Source organism: Octodon degus, unplaced genomic scaffold (genome assembly GCF_000260255.1).
Source record: "Octodon degus isolate 3935 unplaced genomic scaffold, OctDeg1.0 scaffold00120, whole genome shotgun sequence".
Taxonomy (NCBI): domain Eukaryota; kingdom Metazoa; phylum Chordata; class Mammalia; order Rodentia; family Octodontidae; genus Octodon; species Octodon degus.
In genome coordinates, this window is record NW_004524696.1 from 7985279 (window position 1) to 8005101 (window position 19823).

General features: G+C 46.6%; 1 protein-coding gene across 4 annotated transcripts in view; it reads left to right on the forward strand.

Moving 5' to 3' along the window:
- Window positions 1-18726, forward strand: part of Nfatc1 (nuclear factor of activated T cells 1) — a 113484-nt gene extending 94758 nt beyond the window's left edge. For all 4 annotated transcript variants that reach the window (XM_023700051.1, XM_023700053.1, XM_023700054.1 and 1 more), the window contains one exon: window positions 16740-18726. In XM_023700051.1, the coding sequence (XP_023555819.1) occupies window positions 16740-16789 (50 nt within the window). In that variant the 3' untranslated portion in view covers window positions 16790-18726. The remainder of the gene's footprint in view (window positions 1-16739) is intronic.
- Window positions 18727-19823: the final 1097 nt, after the last annotated feature.

A 19823-nucleotide genomic window follows, 5' to 3' on the forward strand; every position in this document is an offset into this window, starting at 1 on the left:
AAAATATTTTCATCATTAGCAACCTAGTTAGCATCTGCAAGTATTTTAGTTCTAGAAATTACATTTCAGAACATTTCCTTTCAATTAGAGTCCCCAGATGAGATTGGTTAAGGAGGCAGAGGTACCTGGTCATGTGGCCCTTCGGCATCCGCGGAGTGTGCTATTTGCTGCCCTTGGCTGAGCTCCCTGCTTTCACAACCTCAAACTTAGAAGCGCCTGTATATGCCCTTTCCTTTTTTTCCACAGTAGCTATTGCCAGCAAGCTGTAAATTACCGTATATCACTCCGATTTAAGAAGCTAACTTTAAAACAAATTAAACTCTTGTTGACATTGTAATAAAAATCAGAATGGAACTGAACAGCTTAGTAAAAGTGAAGTTCAATTATTTTTGTGGATTTCACATTGTTTCCTGGGCTTCCCAGACTCCCAGTACAGCAAAGTTATTTCCTCTTGGCAGATGGTTAGAGAGAAAGAAGGTGGAGCAACGGATGGAGTGAGGTAGCAGACGCTGGCAGGGTCTACAGAGGAAGCCGGGCTCTGTCACCTGGAATATTTGCTCTGGCTTGACCTGCAGCATCGGCAGCCACGCTGGAAAACATCTAGTGTGTGTTTGGGAAGGGTGGAGCATAATTAGACGTTTTTCTGCATTTTAATTTAAGAAAGGAGCTTAAAAATGTCTGTTAAATCTCATTTATTAATTAGGTTTTTATGCTGGATAAAAGAAAAGTTAAACACAGTAGCTATCCTTTGGAAACGTGTCCAGGCCCAGGCAAAGGCTTGTAGTGGTCAGCCTTTCCTCTCTCCTCCCCTCTCTGCCCCCATTTTCTCTCCAGCTCTTTGTTTCTCATTTCCACCTTATCTTTCATCACCATATTAACTGGAATGTTTAATTTTTTTTTTTTTTGTAATTTTTCTTTTGCTGAGATGGAAGCAGCAGTTTCCACTGGACTAAACTCCAGCTTTCCATCCATGGTAAAGTCCTGTCGAGGTAATGTAGAGCTCAAGTACTATCCAGCAGCCTGTGGCTAGAAATTAGGCAATTTATGAATTTAAAGGCATCTCTCTGGAGGTGTGGTAGGCTTTTTTGGAGGTGGGATTCATCTGGGCTCCAAGCCACATGCCGTGGCGTCCACCCGATGCCCTTGTTGTCACTTCCTGGCCAGGAGACTTCCTGCCCCCTTCCTTCTACTTCCTGTTTCTCTCCTTTCAAGGTCTGTCTGGCAGTGGAGTTCTTGATCTGAGTCTCAGGGTGCTGAGATCTACCAAGTGCCATCTGTGGATTCAGCTCTCTGCCACTACCACTGCCCTGGGTGTTGTGAGCTGGCACTGCTGCCTCTCAGCCCCTGAGGGCATCAGATTCACTGAGGCCCAGCCAGGCACAGGGTTGTTGGAGCCTCTGCTTACCGAGGACCCTGCACTGGTGGCAAACTGTACAGTGATGCACCCCTGACAGCCGAGCACTCATTAGGGATTAAGGAGAGGACAGATCTGCCCCTGTGGCAAGTTTTCTTCAAAAACTCCCTTAACCACTGTGGTCAACAGTTGCCTCAAAGGTAGAGACATTCTCCCACGTCCTACTCCCTCTTGGGTCTGTGCAGGCAGGAGTGGGTCACATAAGCAGTTTATTGTTATTATTATTAATTTGACTGAGAAACAAATAGCAATGAGATAATTTCAAAAATCGATTAATAGGACAGTTTCAATAATTAATACATTGCATATTGTTGTCTTTGTAGTGGTTATTCACAGTACAAGATGCAGACATGATATCCTGTCCAAACACTGTTAGTACAAATCTTTCTTCTCATTGACATAGTTTTGACGCCTTCGATTACAGCCTTGATTTCCATTTGATCAGGACTTGACAAATTCCAAGTGTTCTATCTAACTGTGCCCCTGCTTGAAGATGCCCTCTGACTGCACCAGGCACAGTGACCTGGCAGCCTGGGGAGGAGAGGGAGGGAAGCTAATCAGCGAGTGCCCTACACCTCAATCTCATCTTCTGACCATTGTCCGAGAGTCCCCTTTTGCTGATCCACAGATCTGCTCTAGCACCATCAGAGAAAAGGCCAGGTTAGTACCTGATTGGTGAGAAACACATGAAGCTCAGACACTGTCTTGGTTTCAGGTGAATCACTCACAGTTCACTACAAAGCTTTGTGGGTGCCCAGGATGAACCCATATTTACTGTGAGCAGACACTTCAGGATAGATTGTTCACCACCAATCAGTCTCTCTTCTGAAGACATGTTATGTTTTTTGGTTTTGCAATACTAGGGTTTGAACCTAGACCACTGCTCATGTTAGACTAGTACCCTAACATTAAGCTACATCCCCAGGCCTGAAGATGAAGTATAATCCTTCAGAAATTAAACTGAGGTAACTGGAGAAGGAAATTAATGCTAATTTTTCTGAAAAGAGACCAAGATGGAGAAATTTCTTAATCCCAAGACAGTATGCAAATTATTGATGGCAATTTCACCAGAGCCAGCAGTGAGAGTGGAGGATCTGCAGATGAATGAGTTGGTCCTTGCTCTATGTCTGGATCTTGAAACTCCAGACAACTTCCAACTTCACTAATTCCATCCCTGCCCAATGTCATGTGGGGTACCACACTGTACCACCACAAACATGCAATTTTCATGTGTTGACTGATAAAACAAAAACTACCTAATATTTCCATGTCACTTTGGCCTAGGCATTGTGGGGCTATAAACAAACCATCAGCTTCATTGCCCTTTAAAATACTGGAGTGGATTTGGGGAGAATAAATGAGGAGAGCTTAAACAAGCAAAATTTAAGTAAGGATTCCAGGTGTCGGGGAGTAAAGCACTGCTCTCATCCTGTCCCTGACACCATGGAGGATGCGATTCTAGGCTCCTGCTCTGGAGTTAGAGGCCATGGGTCACTGTAGAAAGAACAAGCCAGGTGAATGGACATAGAACTTTCTGGAAGGTTACCCACTTCCATCTCCTGCCAGTGCCCTTTCATATGACTGAAGCTTGGAGATGCATTTGTCACCAGGCAGCATCTACCTCTGACCATCTTGGAGGGATCTAGGCTGAGTGGGAGAACTACTGCACAAAAGACAGTTTGTGATGCATCCAGTGGCATCCTTGGGAGCAAGACCTGCTCCACCATGGCCCCTGGCTTGTGTCACCCATCCCTCTGTGGTCCCCTGCTTGTCCCAGCCAGCTGTGCCTGCCCACACTGGGCTGAAAGTGGTCCATGGAAGCGAAGTCCAGTCCTTCAACAAGGCCTAGTGCTAGGAGTCCCCAGGGGTGTGCGTTGTTACACCAAGTCAATTAGAGTGCGTGCGTGCTGGCCCTGTTGATTTGATTTAGGACTGAGGAAAGCTCCAGTAATGTGCAATTACAAGGAGCTAATGGCCCTTTATACTGAATGCAACTTGCATGGCACCTAATACACTTTGATGAATTACTCATTATGCGCAGTGTTGGAATAGCTTCCATAAAGATTAATAATTGGATAATCAATACAAAAATTCAATCTTGGGATTTTTCCACTCCAGGGTCAATGTGTACTCCAGAAACATGCAATTGGATGCCTCATTTGCTTGTATGTTTCTGACTTTTTCCTTCCTCTCCTTCCTCTTTCTTTCCAAGTTAGGAATCTCTGATTGAAACTTTCCCACCTGGATACTGTGTACATGTTTTCTTATGCAAACCTGTTCAGATTAAAGAAACTGTTCATTTTGTCAGCCACATGGGTACCATATTTGCTCTCAAGGTGGCCTCAACCAAGGGGTTAGGGGAGCACACAGGATCAGTTAAAAGTCATCTGGCCAGAGTTGTAACAACCCCAGGTGCCACCAGTGCAGGGGACAGGCAGGTGAATTTTCATAAGGGAGCTGTGAGGGCAGAGCATGGGCTTGAGCATCCTGGCAGAGGGATGCAGGGGAGCTCATGTGAGGAAGCATAGGAGTATTTCCTGTCCAGGCAGTGGAGAGGTAGCCTTCAGAGATGGCAGGGCCTCTGGGAAGGCAGGAGTACTGCCCATAGAGCTCTATCTGGAATTCTGCTTTGGCAACAAGTTATGGAAATGTGTTGGTGGGAATCCAAGGTCACAGCAGGGAAGGGCAGGTGAGGTGCTGCTGAGCTGGTATCTGATCAAGTAGTGTGGACTGTGCGTCAACCCTGGAGCCATAGTGGGGCAGCAAGCTTCCAGATGACTGGAGAGGAAGAAGAGCAGCCTTGATCAGGGAGAGGCAGGCTGAGAGGTGTCCACACATGTCCTTGAATCTATATGATGCTGGTAGAAGGGACCAGAGGAGCTGGGGTGGACAGGCTTCCTACAGAATTGCCCCTTGCTGGACAGGGCTGAAGTGCCATGCTTGGCTGAAAGAAGAGGCAGATCTTGGTGTTGAAGAGAAGAGCAAAGGTGAGGTATCCATGAGGGTGGGTGGAAAGATAGGAAGATGGGCCCAAGGTGCCCCAGCAACCATCTGGACTTTCTACTGAGATTGAACTAAAGGCTTTGCTCTGGGAGATTCAAATTAAAGTATAACAAGATCCCTAGCTTCACTTGTCCCTAGCATCTCTCTACCACTGAAAATGAGGCAGTTTTCAGTTATTTTTAAAAAAGAAAGCTCATATCTCTACATTTTTTCTCCCATACCCTGTATTTTAGTAGTATTCTACATGTTGCAATATAGCCTTCCATGAAGGAAAAGGACTGGTTTGGGGCCTGTGGCCATGGGCAGCATTCACAGCTGTCTCTGTTGGAGTTTCCCTTGTGCTTTTGGCTTGTGCTGCCTTTGACTTGTCTGCCAACAGGGAAGCTCTCAGGACTTTGGGGTCCTTCCCTGTGCTCCTCTTGTCCAAACTGTTGTGGAGCCCATGGGCAGGGGCAAGTTTGCCTTTGCCCCTACATTCTGGGTTGCTGCAGTGGGTGTTGCCAACCCTGAGCAGGGAGGAGCTGGCCTCACCTCATGTTGGAGGGTCGTGCCTGCCATACACAGCAGCGTGGACTCACAGCCACTGAGCCCACTAAATGAGCTTCATGTGAACACCCGGCCCTAACTTTGCATGCAGATGTTCCAGGCCACCCTCTCTATACCTGTAGGTTCATGGCCTCATAAGAATTTAACCTACAAGATATGGAGTTGCAATATTTTGATATAATACTATGAAGATCATATCATTTGTGACACTGACAATATAAACAAAAATCTCCGAGAGAATTAGTAGAATTCCTTCTTAACACATAAAAGAGCCCTAGCATCTGTGTCAGCTCTCATCAGTGTAGAGCAACTGTACTCAGCTGACCTGTTCCTAGCAGGTGGGCTCAGGGGACTACTGTGCTTCAGGACCATGGTGGCAGTGCTGGGGCCCAACTCTTCAGCCAGAATCTCATTGCAGCATCATGCTTTCAGTTTTCAAAGACCAAGGTCAAAATTTCTTCCTCAAGATTTGAATGATATTTTAAGAGAATGCAAAGGTGAAAATCATGTTTTCTTCCCACCTTGGGATGTGGACATCCTGGCTTCCTCCATCCAGCCCAGGGCTCAGACTTGACTGTGGCTGTGGACTAGCTGTCAGGATTCCATGACTCAGTAGGTCTAAGTGGGACTCCAGAGTCTGTGCCCACCCCAACCCCAAGCGATGCACAGTGTGGTGTTTAGACCACAGGAGGCACAAGGGAAGCACAAGAATCTGGTAGAGCCAAGCTGCCGAGTGTGCCCAGGTCGAAGAGGTTTGTGAGCGTGGCAAGGAGCATCTTTTCCCCTGAACGGGGACCAGGGCTCAGTCCATTACAGGACGCTGGAGTGATGTTACAGCGCCAACCAGTCACTCGCTTCTCCTTCTCTGGCTCAGGTGCTTTCTCTGAAAGTGGGCCTTAAGTGTTAGAGTTCCTGCCAGACACAGGATCAGGGCTGTGGCAGGCTCCCTTCTACTCAGTACCAAGGGTGGCAAAGTATACCCACACCCACTTCTCTCTCCTTGCTTGAGGGGTTGTTGTTAAGATGTTTAAGTTTTAAATCCCTGTGCAGCTTTCTCTAAGTGACCGTTTATGCTCTACATGAGCACAAAGCACTGATTGTCCCTGACAAAATTGCTGGTAATTCTTGCGTAAGGTGAAGATTTAGTTCAGAGTCACAGGAAGCAGGCTCCACTTCCTGTGAGTGCAACAGCGGGGGGCCTGGAGTGGTCTCCTTTGCCAGTTTAATGACCTGCATATGATTCTAACTGAAGCCCAGCCCTGCACCTGCATCTGACGGGGACGTGTAGGGCTCAGTGGTGCCTCCCAGCCGGGACCCAGACACCTCTCAACACTAGGCATTCGGGCCCTGGGAGTCCAGCTTCTGGATCCTCCGCTGAACTTTGGACCTGCTCATTACTCCACACTTCACAGCATTTAAACTTGACTCACTTCCTACATTCCGAAAACAGGACAGTAGCCTTGTTAATGTCATTTCCATCAAGTGCCTCGACCTCATGCTGAAGCAGAAAAGGAATTTTGTGTCTCTATAGCAAAATGACAGAAGAGGAAAAAAAACCCCTCACACTGAGTACTATTCCCTTGGTCCATTGATTGTAATTAAAAGGGGCTTTTAGGTTTTTAATTTTTTTTTCAATTTTCTTAATTCTGTTTGAATGGTAATTTCATAATTTGGGGAAATATATTTTCTAGTAGTGCAAAGAAAGTCCTAGAAAAAGTGCTTGTAGGTGGTTTAATGATCCTGGTGAGTAGTTGCTGAAAGGAGTTTAGCATAGATAAAATAGTAGCCAGATAATATGGAAACATTCTCCAGCCTGCACCAGAAGGAAGGCTGGAAGGACGGTGCTGCCGGAACCCTCCAGGCCACGTGGCCAGCCCTGCGCCTGCCTCGCTGGAGTTTCCACCGAGTTTGCATGCTCTGGAGTTTTCAGGCTAAATAGGGAAGCAGGCACTTAAGGTAGGAAAATCATTCTGTCTTAACGGCTGACAGTCCCGCCTAACAGGAGTGCTCATCAGCGCCAGCCCCACTCCAGGTGGAGGGTCATGTTTTATTAAAATTGTGACTTGTTGTCACTCAGTCCCTTCTCTGTCCCATTCTCCCTTTCCAAAAATAGCAGCCCCCGTGGCGGTGGCTTATTATGATTAAAAGATAAAAATAAATGAAGGCAGAGATAGGCCCAGGACACGGGGGTAAGACAAGAGCTTACTTTTTAATGAAAGTCAAGAAGCTGTGCTCTTTTGCTGCTTCCCAAAGCATCTTTGAAAATAAGACTTTGGGGGATGCTGCAACTCTGCATTTTCAGAGTTACAGTGGTCACGATGCATTCAGGGTAAGGTCCCCGTGTCCTTCGACCTGATTTCACCGGTATGTTGCTGTGTCCCTGGGGCTGCTGGGGCAGCTGTCAAGTGGACAGCATGGTCATACAGGCTGCCAGACGGAAGCTGATAGCAAATCAAAACATTTACTTGTGAAGGAGGAAATATTTATGATAGACTTTCCAAGAGGTTGGCTCTTCTCAAGAAATTTGGAAACCCACATAAGCCGTAGCTCTGCAGTTTTCTTGGTGCACAGTTAAGCCGCCTCTTGTCCTAGACCATATATATGTACAGCGGAACAAAAGCAGTTCCTTCTCTCATTCCTATTTTCTGATCTCTAATTTGTGGCTTTAATTATAATATTTCTTATGTCCTTAGCTCATACCTAGTATAGTACCTTAAATAAGAAGCAAATAAGTCTGAATGTGTATAGCAAATGGAAAAAATTGAAAACTGTATATTCAGCAACTCATTGAAACCATAAAAGAATGGGTAAATACATCTATCATACCCCTTTATAATGAAAATTACAGCAATGAAAATCTATATGTTCATTAGGATTTTTAACTACCATCAAATGGCTTCCTGTTCCAAGAATTATTAAATATTATACAAGTTTAGCACAACAAATGTAATTTGGATACTTCTTAGAAGTTGGTCATTTAAGAATAGGATTCAGCCTGAGGTATTTCTGGCTCTGCCTGTGCCTACCTAAGTCATTATCCTCTTAGGTTACACTCCTAACTTTAGCTAAAGGTGTATTTTCTGGGAAGGTTAGCAAATACTTTTTGTAATTATGTTTTAGTTATAGGAATGGGAAAGAATGTCCTTCCTGTTTTGTTTTGCTCTCCAAAAAGTTATTTTGGCTTCTCTTAAAAATAAAAATGTTCTTGATGACTTGAGGTCTGTGAAAAATAGCATTCTCTGTCCCTCAGAGGAAAGTGGAATAAGCAAGAGGCAGTTAGTTTGGCTGTGGCCTTATTTGTGTGTAGCCTGACTGCGATGGTGAGCTTGGCGGGGAGGCTCTGTGGGTGCGCGGCTCCCGGCCCCGCTGTGGGGAGGCAGCTGCGCGCTGGGTGTGGAGCCCAAAGGGCTTCTTCAGGTCTGCTGCTGAGACAGGATGAGGACAGCTCTGAGTAAAGCTCTAGAGCCCGACACAAATATATGACTGTGTGCTGGGGCAGCTGTTTTGCTAAGACCCACAGGTACATGCTGTTGGCTTTTGAGATTGATGGCTCAATTGCTTTCCTTATTGAGACCAGCCTGACAATTAAAGGAAGATGCTTTCTAGTGTATTTATGTAATTAAGCTAACACTATCTATGTCAACAGGTATGTTTTCAAAAACTGGTGCAACAGTAATTTTTACTGATTTTTTTTCCTCTTTTTTGTAGAACCAGGAATTTGAACTCAGGCCCTCGCATTTGCCAGGGAAGCATTTATTCTACTGAGCCATCTCCTTGGCCACTACAGTAATATTTTTTGGCAAAAATGTTACACTTTTTAAATGCAAGGATTAAACACTGTCTGAGTTGACATTGCTGAACTAGATTTCTTATTCTTTAGCCTTAAATCCAGTTTGCAAGAGACCAGGACTGAGGCAGGTCTGAATACCACTGAGAAGATCTGGCCCTGTCTCACCTGGTTCCATGCTCCCTAGGCCTGAGGACTGTTGTTAGCTGGCCTTTGGCCTATGCAGACCACTAGCTATCCTCCCCTGGGTCCCCAGAAGGAAACTGGATGGGCAGGATCATACTGATTTGTGGGCAGCAAGCAGCCACAGCTCAGTTTTGTCAAACTATCTTTTTCCATTGTTTTACTCATCGGCTCTCATGATTTGGCTTTCTTCTGATTTGAGGGGAAGACAAAGCTAGTATTTGCATTGACCTGAAAACTCTTTGCAGATATTTGTTCTGATAACATGTGCATGGCGGGAAATCTGGAGACTAAAGCCTAGCAGCACAAAGAAGCCCTGCGGAGGCAACATTTTCAGCCATGTGCGCGGGCGTTGCCTGTGCCGTTCCATGCTGCTTTGCATTCGCTTTAGACCCTGTGACTTCCACATAGCTGCTTGGGCTCATCTTTCTCTTTCCGACAACAGGTAAACTGAAAGTTAACCAGAAAGTATGAGTGCATGCGTGAGTCTTTGCTCAAGCAAAGTGCTCAGAGCATCTGAAGACTTCGCTTGATGAAGCATTTGAGGCACATTGTTCTGTCAGAGAGACCTGGGAAAGGCTCAGATCTCTTCACTGAGCCCACACTCAGAGCTCAGATGTGGCTGCAGCCAAGCCCTTCCACAGTAGTGCCACCACCTGCCCTTCCCCTGCCGTGTGAGGTCTGGCCAGCCTGAGTCTGTCTCCAAAATGAGACTGTAACATCTACCGCCAAGAGCTACACAGGGCAAGACCCCCACGCCAGCTGTCCTGCACACAGCAGATACTCTGTGGGTATCCAGTGAGCTTGCAGGCGGCAGGCCATCCACCCATGCCAGCAGCAGTGGCCTTTGTCCCTGACTTGGGACTCCAATACAGGAAGAGGTTGCTTTTCCATTCCAGGTAACTGAAAAGCTCCCAGCACCTGGAGCAGAAAGGAGTCTTGCCAAGCCTCTTTACAAATGGGATCCAGGAGGCCCGTTGAGTGAGAGAACACACCCACAGTGCAGTGGGACTTGGGACACAGTGGGAGGAAGTGGCACTCCCTCTCACTCACCATCAGAGCGTGGCCTGGAAGCAAAGCCGATGGGTAAGGGTGGGGATTAAGAAAGGGCTCAGAGCCTCCTCTGCTAGAATTTGCTCCAGAGCCTCAATGACTTGCACTGGCAAGCAGGAAATCAAAGAGAATAATGGTCTGAGAAAAGTTCGAAAATCTTTAGGAATTGTTGGCTTCAAAGTTGTTTCATTAGCATTTGAAAAGCTTCACCTGGCTCATCCCATGCATGCTTGTGCAAAATAGAAGGTCAAGTCTAGCTTTAAAACAAAGCCTCAAAATTGTCTATTGTTTGTGCTTGTTTTAGGAGTTGCTCTTCTCAGGGTCCTTTTTAATTTCAGCTCAGATCACAAACAATTCTGAATTCAGGGATGTGCTCAACTTTAGGATCCAGGGCTGGGCTTTGTAGTGATTCTTTCCTGCTGCCATTTGAAGCAATGTATTGGCATCTTATTCCGAATGCCTGCTATGCCCAGCCACTTCTCTAGGACCTGTGGCCAGCAAGATATTTGAGGTTACTGATTGTGGACACACAAGAGATAAGCTGCTGCGGAAGTAGGCTAGAAGAGGGATGGACGGCCAAGGCAGGAAAACAGCGGGTGCACTTTGGTGTCAAATTAAAAAATGGCATTGAAACCAAGCACTTCACTGGGGCACGTCAGCTCTGGAGCCTTCCCCAGGCCCTGATCATGGCCAGGTGTTCGAACCTGCCACCATACTGTGGGGATTTTTGAAGGAAGCTTCTGAGCTGACATGTCAGCAGATCTCTCCTGGCACTGGTATGTCCGCTGAAGCCTCTCCCGTGGCGCTCATCCCGCTGTTCTAGGCAAGGAGTGCTGACGTGTCCTGTTTGTTCTCACAAAGCCACAGAAAATAAGCGGCAGTTCGGCTGCTTGTGGTTCCTTTGGTTGCTTCCCCCACCCCCACCTTTTTAAGACTTGAAGCGCATAAAAACTGGAACAGGTGAAATGACTAATGACTAAAAATGTATCTATTTAGCTCAAATAGGAAAAGACCACATTTATATATATGGTGGTATTTGTGGGTGCATATGTTGGTGTTTTGTTCTAAGATGTACGTGCTACAGAAAAGTAACAGTACATGCAACCTTATACCTGACAACATACTAGATACACTTTTCTTGGAGCACCTGCAGGTGCAGACAGTGAGGACCAGAGACAAAGGGGACAGTGTGAAGGTGGGTGTGGAAGAGTAGGAGTTGGTTGTCCCCAACACCAGAGGTCTTATGTCCCTGTGTCCCCAGTTATCTCTCCAGCTCCAGCCTCCCAACCATCTGAGGCCTTTTGTACCTTTGAATTCTTTTTATCATTATCATTATTGTTATTTTAATTCACATATAATCCTGTGAACTTAGCTGAAGCCTGGAAGGACCAGTGGAAGCCAGCCTGTGCCCACAGGGACAGGCTGCCTGCCCTGCATCCGCCAGGCCTCAGCGGCATCACCAGCACTGAACGGCAACCTCTCCACTTTTGGGAGCCTGTGTGGCTTCTGAACTGCAGAACTGGCCATTGCTGTGTCTGCCTGTACTTCCTCCTACAACTGTTACAACAGCCAGAGAATGACGTAGGAAGGCAGTGAGCCCACCAAGGGCTACATGAAGGCTGGACAAGCTTGCTTATTCCTTAAAACTGATTTGAGATCCTGAGTTGCTTTCAAAAACTTACAACTGAGAAATGTGGGGGACCTTTGCTTAAAAGCTAGGCGTTGAAAGGGCAAACTATATGAAACAATTTCCAGACTCTCGTGGATTCCTTTTTGGTTTGCAGTGTTCTCAATATAGTCATCCAAAAACCCATGAGTGAAACCTGAGAGATGAGCTATGGATGTTTCTCTGCAGTCTGAGGTTTTGCTGTCAGCCTTTTTCAAAAGGGCACTCGAAATGAAGAAAGCAGTTACATGAAAGTTCATTTAGTTTAGTGAGGAAGGACTTTTCACTGCAGTGGTGACTGCGCTGCTCAGGTGTGGACAGACTGTGTGAAGCAGGAAGGACCTCACTAATATTTACAGGTACTGCACATAGGGGTTAGTATTTATGTTTAAAACATAAAACTGATTTCTTATTCACTTAATTTCGGGCATGTAATAGAAGTGGGTGGGAGTGTGGGTTTGTGGACGTGAGACCTAGGAACACACACAGCCTCTGTGGGCATCCCAAATGATAACAGGGATTCAAATCACCACACTTATGCTTTAGAAAAAACCAATAGGTTCCACCTTAGGAGCATTTTAGAGAAAATCAAATATAAGGGGGGAAAAAAAAACCCTTCTTATTAAATTGAATTGTGGTCTAACAGTTTGCCACATCCTGTTGAGGGACATCTGACTAAGTAAGCAGAGCGGAGGTTCCTCTTTCAGGCATGTTGTGAGGGTCACATGTCACCTGCAGTTCAAAACACCTCTATAAAGAGAAGCTTTCATGCTGGTGGAAAAGCTGAATAAGAAGGTGGAAATTATCAGTGGAGAGAAGGCAGTGTGAACCCGTGGGTGTCACTGACAGGCCCATATCAGAGAGAAAGCCACCCTGAGGAACCAGCAGAGCTCAGGGCAACGTGGGCTGATAGGGACCCGGAACTGTGACCTCATGGAAGAGAGTGGTGGGGCACTGGGGAGGAGTCAGATCCTCAGCAGAGCCAGAGCCATCCATCGGCCTTGCTCCTTAGGTGGAGTGTTCATCTGCTGTGAGGGAGGAGCAGAGAGTTCCTCTCAGGGTCATGCAGAGCCCATGTCTGGAAAAGAGTACCCTTATCTCATCTCCAAGTATAGATAGCTGTGTGGACGATTACCTGCTGTGCTTTGTATTGCTCCACAAAAGTGCGGAATGTCATTATCATGCAGTTGCATTGTTGTCCATCTTTAGTTTCTCTCAGCTGCTCCACACCCCACTTGGTCCCATGAGGAATGTGGGGAGATCTTAGAGGATGTTTGAACTAGTGTAATGTTCTTATTCCTCCCTGTGAAGTCACAGACATAATGATCCCAGCCAGACATGGTGTGGCTGGGACAAGAGTGGAGTCTGACCACACAGCACTTCCACCTGAACCTGTTGAGAAGAGGGCTCACCTCAAGACATGGCAACAGGTACTCATTGGCAGGCCCTGAGCTCCCCTGAGAACTTGGTGACTTGCCCATCAGGACTGAGAAAGCAAAGTAGTCTTGGGGTAGCCCACTGCAGCCAGCTGGGGACCCATGGAGACTCAACTACTGTTTTCCCCAGCCCACCTTGGGCTCTCCCTCTGAGGCTCAGGTGCCACAGTGGGCAGCAGGGGGAAGCCCATATCTTATGTTTCTTCCCTTTTTACCTTTCAAGCAGATGTTATTTTCCTGTGGTCTGTAGGATCATGAGTGGCTAGAAGGTTCTTAACTGCTTCACTTAATGCCTCCCTCTTCTATCACTGTTACCCTGCAGGTCTCCTTCTGTCCCATTATCATTACTCCTCAGGCCTCCCTCACCTTGTATCCTTATTGTACCTCTTCCCTTCCTCATATTCATATCATTATTCCTCAGAATGCTTCCTGTCCTGTTGTGCTGATTGCTCGGGCCTCCCTCTTACATCATTGTTACTCGGACCTCCTTCATATCCCACAGATTACTACTCCAGCTGCCCTCAGAACTCTATGTTATGCCATAAGTCTCCCTGCTGCCCCATTATTGGCCTTTCCGACCTTTCACATCTCATTCTTCTTCAGAACTCCTTCACATCCTCTCAGTATTACTCCTCAGAACTCTCTCACCTCCATGGGATTACTCTTCAGAACTTCCTTCCTCATCATTGTTACTTCTCTGACCTTTCTGCACTCTTCATCATTACTCCTCAGACCTCTCTTCTCTTCTCAGACCACTTACCTCTCTTGAGCATGATGACTCCTCAGGCCTCCCTCACACTCCCTCATTATTACTCTTCAGAACTGTCTCACATCCTATCCTTTTTCTCTTCAGAACTTCCTTCCCTCCTCATCATGGTTACTCCTCAGATCTCTCTTCTCTCCCCTCAGACTTCCCACCTCTCTTCATCATTATTCTCAGGCCTCCCTCACATCCCATGATTATCACTTCTCAGAACTGCTTCAAATTGCATCATTGTTACTATGAATGCCTCTTTTGTGTCCTCCTCACTACCTTTCAGACTTTCACATTTCCTCATTATTACTCTTCAGACTCCCTTTCTCTTGTCATTATTATTCCTCAGATCCCCCATCCCCATTATTATTTTTAGGCCACCCTTCTCTCATCACTGTTACTCCTCAGACCTCCCTCATACCACATTATAATTACTCTTTAGCCCTCTCTTCTGCCATCTTTCTTCCAAGGCCTCTTTCCAGTCCCACTACTATTACTCCTCAGTCCTTCCTCACATCTCATCAGTATTATGCTTTAGGTCTTCCTCCTGTCCAAATCATTATTACTTCTCAAGCCTCCATCCTGCTCTCTCATTAGCATTCCTCAGCCTTCTTTATACCCCTCAATCACTGTTAGAATAGATTTCTGGTCTATTGCTCAAGTCTCCCTGAGATTTGAATGAGCACTATAACCCTAGCTGTCTTGGTGCAGTGCATTTGAACATCTTCTCACTTCTCCTTGTGTGGGGCTAGTTCAAAAGTACCCTAAGCTGGTGAAATTTCTTCTTCCTCTGAGTAGGTGGCTTATTTCCGCATCTTGGCCCCTGAAGCATCTTTCCCAGGCCTGCCTGCCCCTTTCCACCCAGGTGGGGGCCACTGGCCCAGGAGGAGCTTGGGGCTGAGTGTTCATCTGAACTCTGTCCTACTTGAGAATCTGATCTGAGGAATGGGCACCAAAACTGTCCTGACTTTAGTCTTGGGGCCTGAGCTGGATGGATGGGATGCCCCCACACCAACTGGTAACTGTCCAGGGCACCAGAGGCAAAGGGAGAGGCTCTTGGAGTTATAATTTGTGTTTCTACCTCCTCACCAAAGGGGTAGTAAGTAGAACAAACCCTTCTCATTTGGTAATGTGAAATCCTAATTGTAGACAAGCCACTGTCTTCCTAAGAAAATACCTTAAAGAAACTGGAGCTTCATGATTTTTCTTTGACAAGTGTTCTTTGATGTGGCAATGATAAGGCAAAGTATAAATTAGATGTGTGCCTTTTTACAAAAGAGGCTGAACAAGTGGAGGAGACAGAAGAGCTAAGCATCTCTAGTTCTGGGTACCCTGCCTTATGGTGGGCACCTGGGCACCCTGCTTCAGCTGGAGGAGCCAAGCACAGCACAGTGCCCAGAGAAGGAAGAGAATAGCCCTGTGGCTTTCAGACAGGGACACATGCTATACTGAAGAGACAGCGTCTGCCCTCCCTGGTGCCCGCTGCCCAGAGCTTCCCAGGGCTGTGCAATGGCCTGCACCCATATGTTGAATGTCATGGAAAGTGCCGGTAACTGTGGAGCTACCCGTATGCACTCCAGAGACAAGTTGGGTCCTGAACGCTGGTCCTGGACCAGCCATGAGCACCTGGGCTGTGTTATTTCCTCATTAGTGGCTTTGAAGAGTCACAGGGCAGGAGGGAGCCTGCCTGCCTGCCTTCTAGTGTTTTCTGTCCTGAAAGCCAGGGCCCTCTTCTAAGTGTTGCTGGCATCGTGTGGTCAGAGGTCAAGCTGGGATCCCTTCAGAAGAGTACCACAGTGGTGGCCACCTGTGGTGAGACAGCCTGGAAGCCAGTTTTGGGTGCTTCTATCTTTGTTAGTGAAGTTAGCCCCACTGGAGCAGCCCGGGACAGCACCAGCAGGCTCCTGGCAGGGCCAGTCAGGATGGTGGGGGCTGGGCCAGGGCTGTCAGGCGCCTCACCCTGCACAGGGTCTCCTGCCAGGCAGCCCCCTGGGCAAGCCCATGTTTTGTTTGTGGCCAGGGTTCCTTCTGTTATCAGTTCCCATGACACAATTCCTGGTTCCCCCATCTGCATTTATTATTGTTATTCTTAAAAATAGTTGGGGGGTGTTGAAAGGGAGTTTAGGGAGGGAGTGGTGTGATGAAACACACACCCACTGATGGCTCCAGGAAGCTGCCTGAGACGCCAGCCCTTGGAGGCGCAGGCTTTTATCTGGGCACAGGCACTCCAACCCATGGCGAGGGGAAACCTGGGCAGTTCCATGACGTCAGTACAGGCTTCCCACCTCCCAACTCTGCTAGGAAAATGGGACGTGGTGACAGCCCGCCTAATGACATTTCCTATCACGGCGCTGATCAGGTGGCCACAGCTGGAGGTGGGGTGGAGGAGAAGGGATGTTGTGGGGCTCAGTGGTGATGGCCTCGCCAGCTCTTCTCATTTTCTGTCCATCTGCCAAAACTTACACACTGATGATAGTGATCATCGTGATGGATACTGTGACTTGACCATCTATGGGGGAACAATGTGAAGGAAAAGCCCCCACAGGGGTGGGGGTTGGACACCCATGGAGACTCTCTCCTGGCTGCTGGCAACCTCGCTGGGCAAGCTCCTGGAGAGGTGTGGTCGAGGACCCACCTGAGCACTTGGAACCTGGCCCAGGTGGGCAGCAGTGCATCTCACAGTTCCCTGCACAATGCTGGTAGACCAGAGGGAAGCTGGGTGCACATCTCCTGTGGCCATGGAGGGAATGAGAGAAGTGCTGCTTCCTTGGGAGACGCCACAACACAGCTGAACCTGACTGATCAGAAGTATGGCTGCTGACAGTTCCTTGTCTGGGTCTAGGTTCACTGCAGAGTGCTGCTGGCCTAATGTTTTCTCACCTCTCATTTTCTTGCAGTAAATGAAATCATACGCAATGATCTCTCCAGCACGAACCCCCACTCCTAGGTGGCCACGTTGGAGCTGACAGAAGCAGTGTGGAGTGGGCTCAGCGAGGACAGCTGAGCCTCGGCAAGTGAGACTTATGATCAAATGAACTGAATGCACATCCAGCACCACTCAGAACTTCCACCTGACTGAATGCCAGGAGCTGAAGACTGTACGGACAAAGAGGGAGCTCTCTGACAAGAAGGGAGGGAGGCAGGCCGCCACATCTCCTGAAAGAACAGCCATCTCACAAAGACAGAGGGTGGGTGAGGCTAGGGATGGGCCCTTACAGGGAGGGCCTGTGTGCAAGCACACCCAAGCCTAACTCTCCCGCACCCTGGATATCAATACTGGAAGAAGTGCCTTAATTTCTCAGACTGCCACATCAGGGCATCGTGGACTTGAACCTTGGATTTACTACCATGAGAGTATTTATAGAAGCAAAAGCTATAAAAGCATTTCATTATGAGGCTTTATCCTTTGTATAAATTAAGAAAATTCTGGCAAGTTAACCAGAGTTGTGAGAAACCTAATAAGACCTCCTGCTTATTTCACCTTTTCCTGGGCTGTACTATACCATTCTGTTGCCTTATCCAGTGCTTTCTAGAGATTTTTCCAATCTGCCATCTCAGCTCTTTCGTACTATAGTCCCTCCTCTGTGTGACTAAAACCATAGGATTATTAACAGTAGCATGCTGGGAATTTTTGTTTTTAATCTGGCTTTGAACATTGCAAAAGGATGTTACATAGCACAAGTAGGGTACTGGACAAAAAGGAAACCTGTCTGTCACAGGATAGATTTGCATTTGCATGTGTGTACATATATAGGCATATATTTATGTATCAGAAGTAAGTGACAGAGATGGTGATCATCAGTCTGCGCCCAGCAGGACTTCCACGTCAGCAATAATCAGGATCCGCTTTAGAGAATGCACCTGAGTCTAGACCTGGCTCCCATCACCTTCCTGTTGGGGTTTGTGATCCCCCAGAGACAGAGACAGGAGTCATTTTCTCTTTTCATGCAGTTACAGAGCACTTTAGATTGTGTGGAGGTGCATTCAGATGCCCATGGGTCACCATATAGCAAAACTGGGACGTGGTTGTACATAACATTACAATGGGAGTGTAATATATTTGTTCTATTATAGGATTATTATTTCACAGAGGCCTTACAGCTAGCACTCTGCTTCATCTAAGAAAACAATTACCAAAAACAATGTTTTCAGATGTAGCCACTGTGTATGTAAGATGTTGTCAGATTAGTTACTGTTAGCAGTTAGGTTAATGTAGGCTTTCCTGCTGCATTTTGTATCATTAACCGCTTATTACACATTATTACTAGTAATGACCTATTGTTTCATATAACCAAAAAGCATGGTTTAATTAAAACATGTTTAAACCTAATACAGTAATTGTGCCTTAGGAGTTAACGCCCCCTTATGGAACATGCCTGAATTGCATCTTGGGTGGAGGTTGTAAGCTACAGTCACGGACAGGAAGAATCGTCTTTAAAATATCTGCCTGTACGACTATGTTTTACCTTTTTCTAACTCACAGAGAAGAAACAACAATCTGAAAGCCATATCTGAGCGTTTGGACACGACTGTGAAGAGCTGATGTGCGACCACGTTGTACGTACGCTCCTGTCTGCCCTGCCGCGGGCCTCTTTCCTGCAGTCCCTGTGTTAACCGTCATGGAGTTGCATGAACCATTTCTGAGCAGATTGTCATATGAAAGGAAGTGTTTGATATTTGTGTCAGCTATCATTGTAGTTAGAAAATGATTCCAATAAAGCAGTATTTTTTTTTGGGGGGGGGGAGATGCTGGACAGTCTTAGCCTGCAAGTAATATCCATTACTTGTATAGAAAATTCTAGTTTGTTCTCCATTGTATATACATTACATGGTCTGTAAGAAGTGTTTCATGTCGATAAAGCTGGATGCTCTTATAATCCTTTAAACACAGAAAGAAGTGTGTTTTGCTGTAGAGTTGTCTTCCTCTTGATGTGTTTAAAGAAGAATCTGTCTGAAATGAGTGAACTTTTGGTGTAGTTCTCAGGCACTCTAAACAAAGTATTTCAAAACTGTTCATACAGGCTAGGTGGAGAGGGAACTTTTACTTATGCCAAATATTTTTGCTCAGAGAAATATCCTGGGCGAGGCTTTGGCCACACACAGACTCACATGTGATTTGACTATCACTTCAGCAAGCACATGCTTGTGCTTAACTGCTATGTTCCGTGCCACCTCTCACCCTTGCTTTCCTGAGCCACACTTCTCTCCCCCACCCAAATTTCCTCCTTCAGACTTGGGTGGGAAGTAGAATCCAGCCCTTCATTGATCAAATATGAATCTTGTGACCTCTACAGAAAGTATTGTTCTTAAATGTCTCTCTCAAATAATATTTTATCTGCAGGGAACTATAAAATGCAAAACTCTTGGCTTACTTTGCTAAGAGATTAACAGATTGAGTGAAAGTACTAGAAAAATCCCCCTCACCTAAAGCAAAGTGTGAGCTTTCTACCTTGTTGATTCTGGAGGAATTCCTGCTAAAAGGCCACTGTGAAAAATTCAGGAAGTGACAGAGGGCTTGGGAGATGGGTGTGTCCCCATATTTAGAATCTCTGAGCTACTGTGAATGGTGAGGCCCCCCAGCTGGTGATGCTGGACAGGAAGGAGGCCAAGGGCTTGTGGTCTACAGCAAACTTGAAAGCTTCCAGCCCCTCACCCCAGTGGGATCTGTTCTTGGAGGGCTGTGGCTTGTGCCAGGCAAGAGTGCAGCAGAAGCTCTGTTTTCCAAAGTGAGTTTTGTAAATTCCTATTTTCCTCAATCTCAACAATAGAATTTTCAATACCTTATTTATCAGTTTTTGTGCCTTTGGGGTTGATTTTGAGTGATAAGGAAAATATTACTATGTTAGCGTGGGCCTTTTCCTAGCAAGGAGCTTTTGCCCAGCAGGAGAAGACCCACCCAGCAGTCCTATGACATGAGAAGTAAGCCTGGTCCCCTAACCCACCCCCAGGCCTGACAGGGCAGTGTTCACAGCAACAGAAAT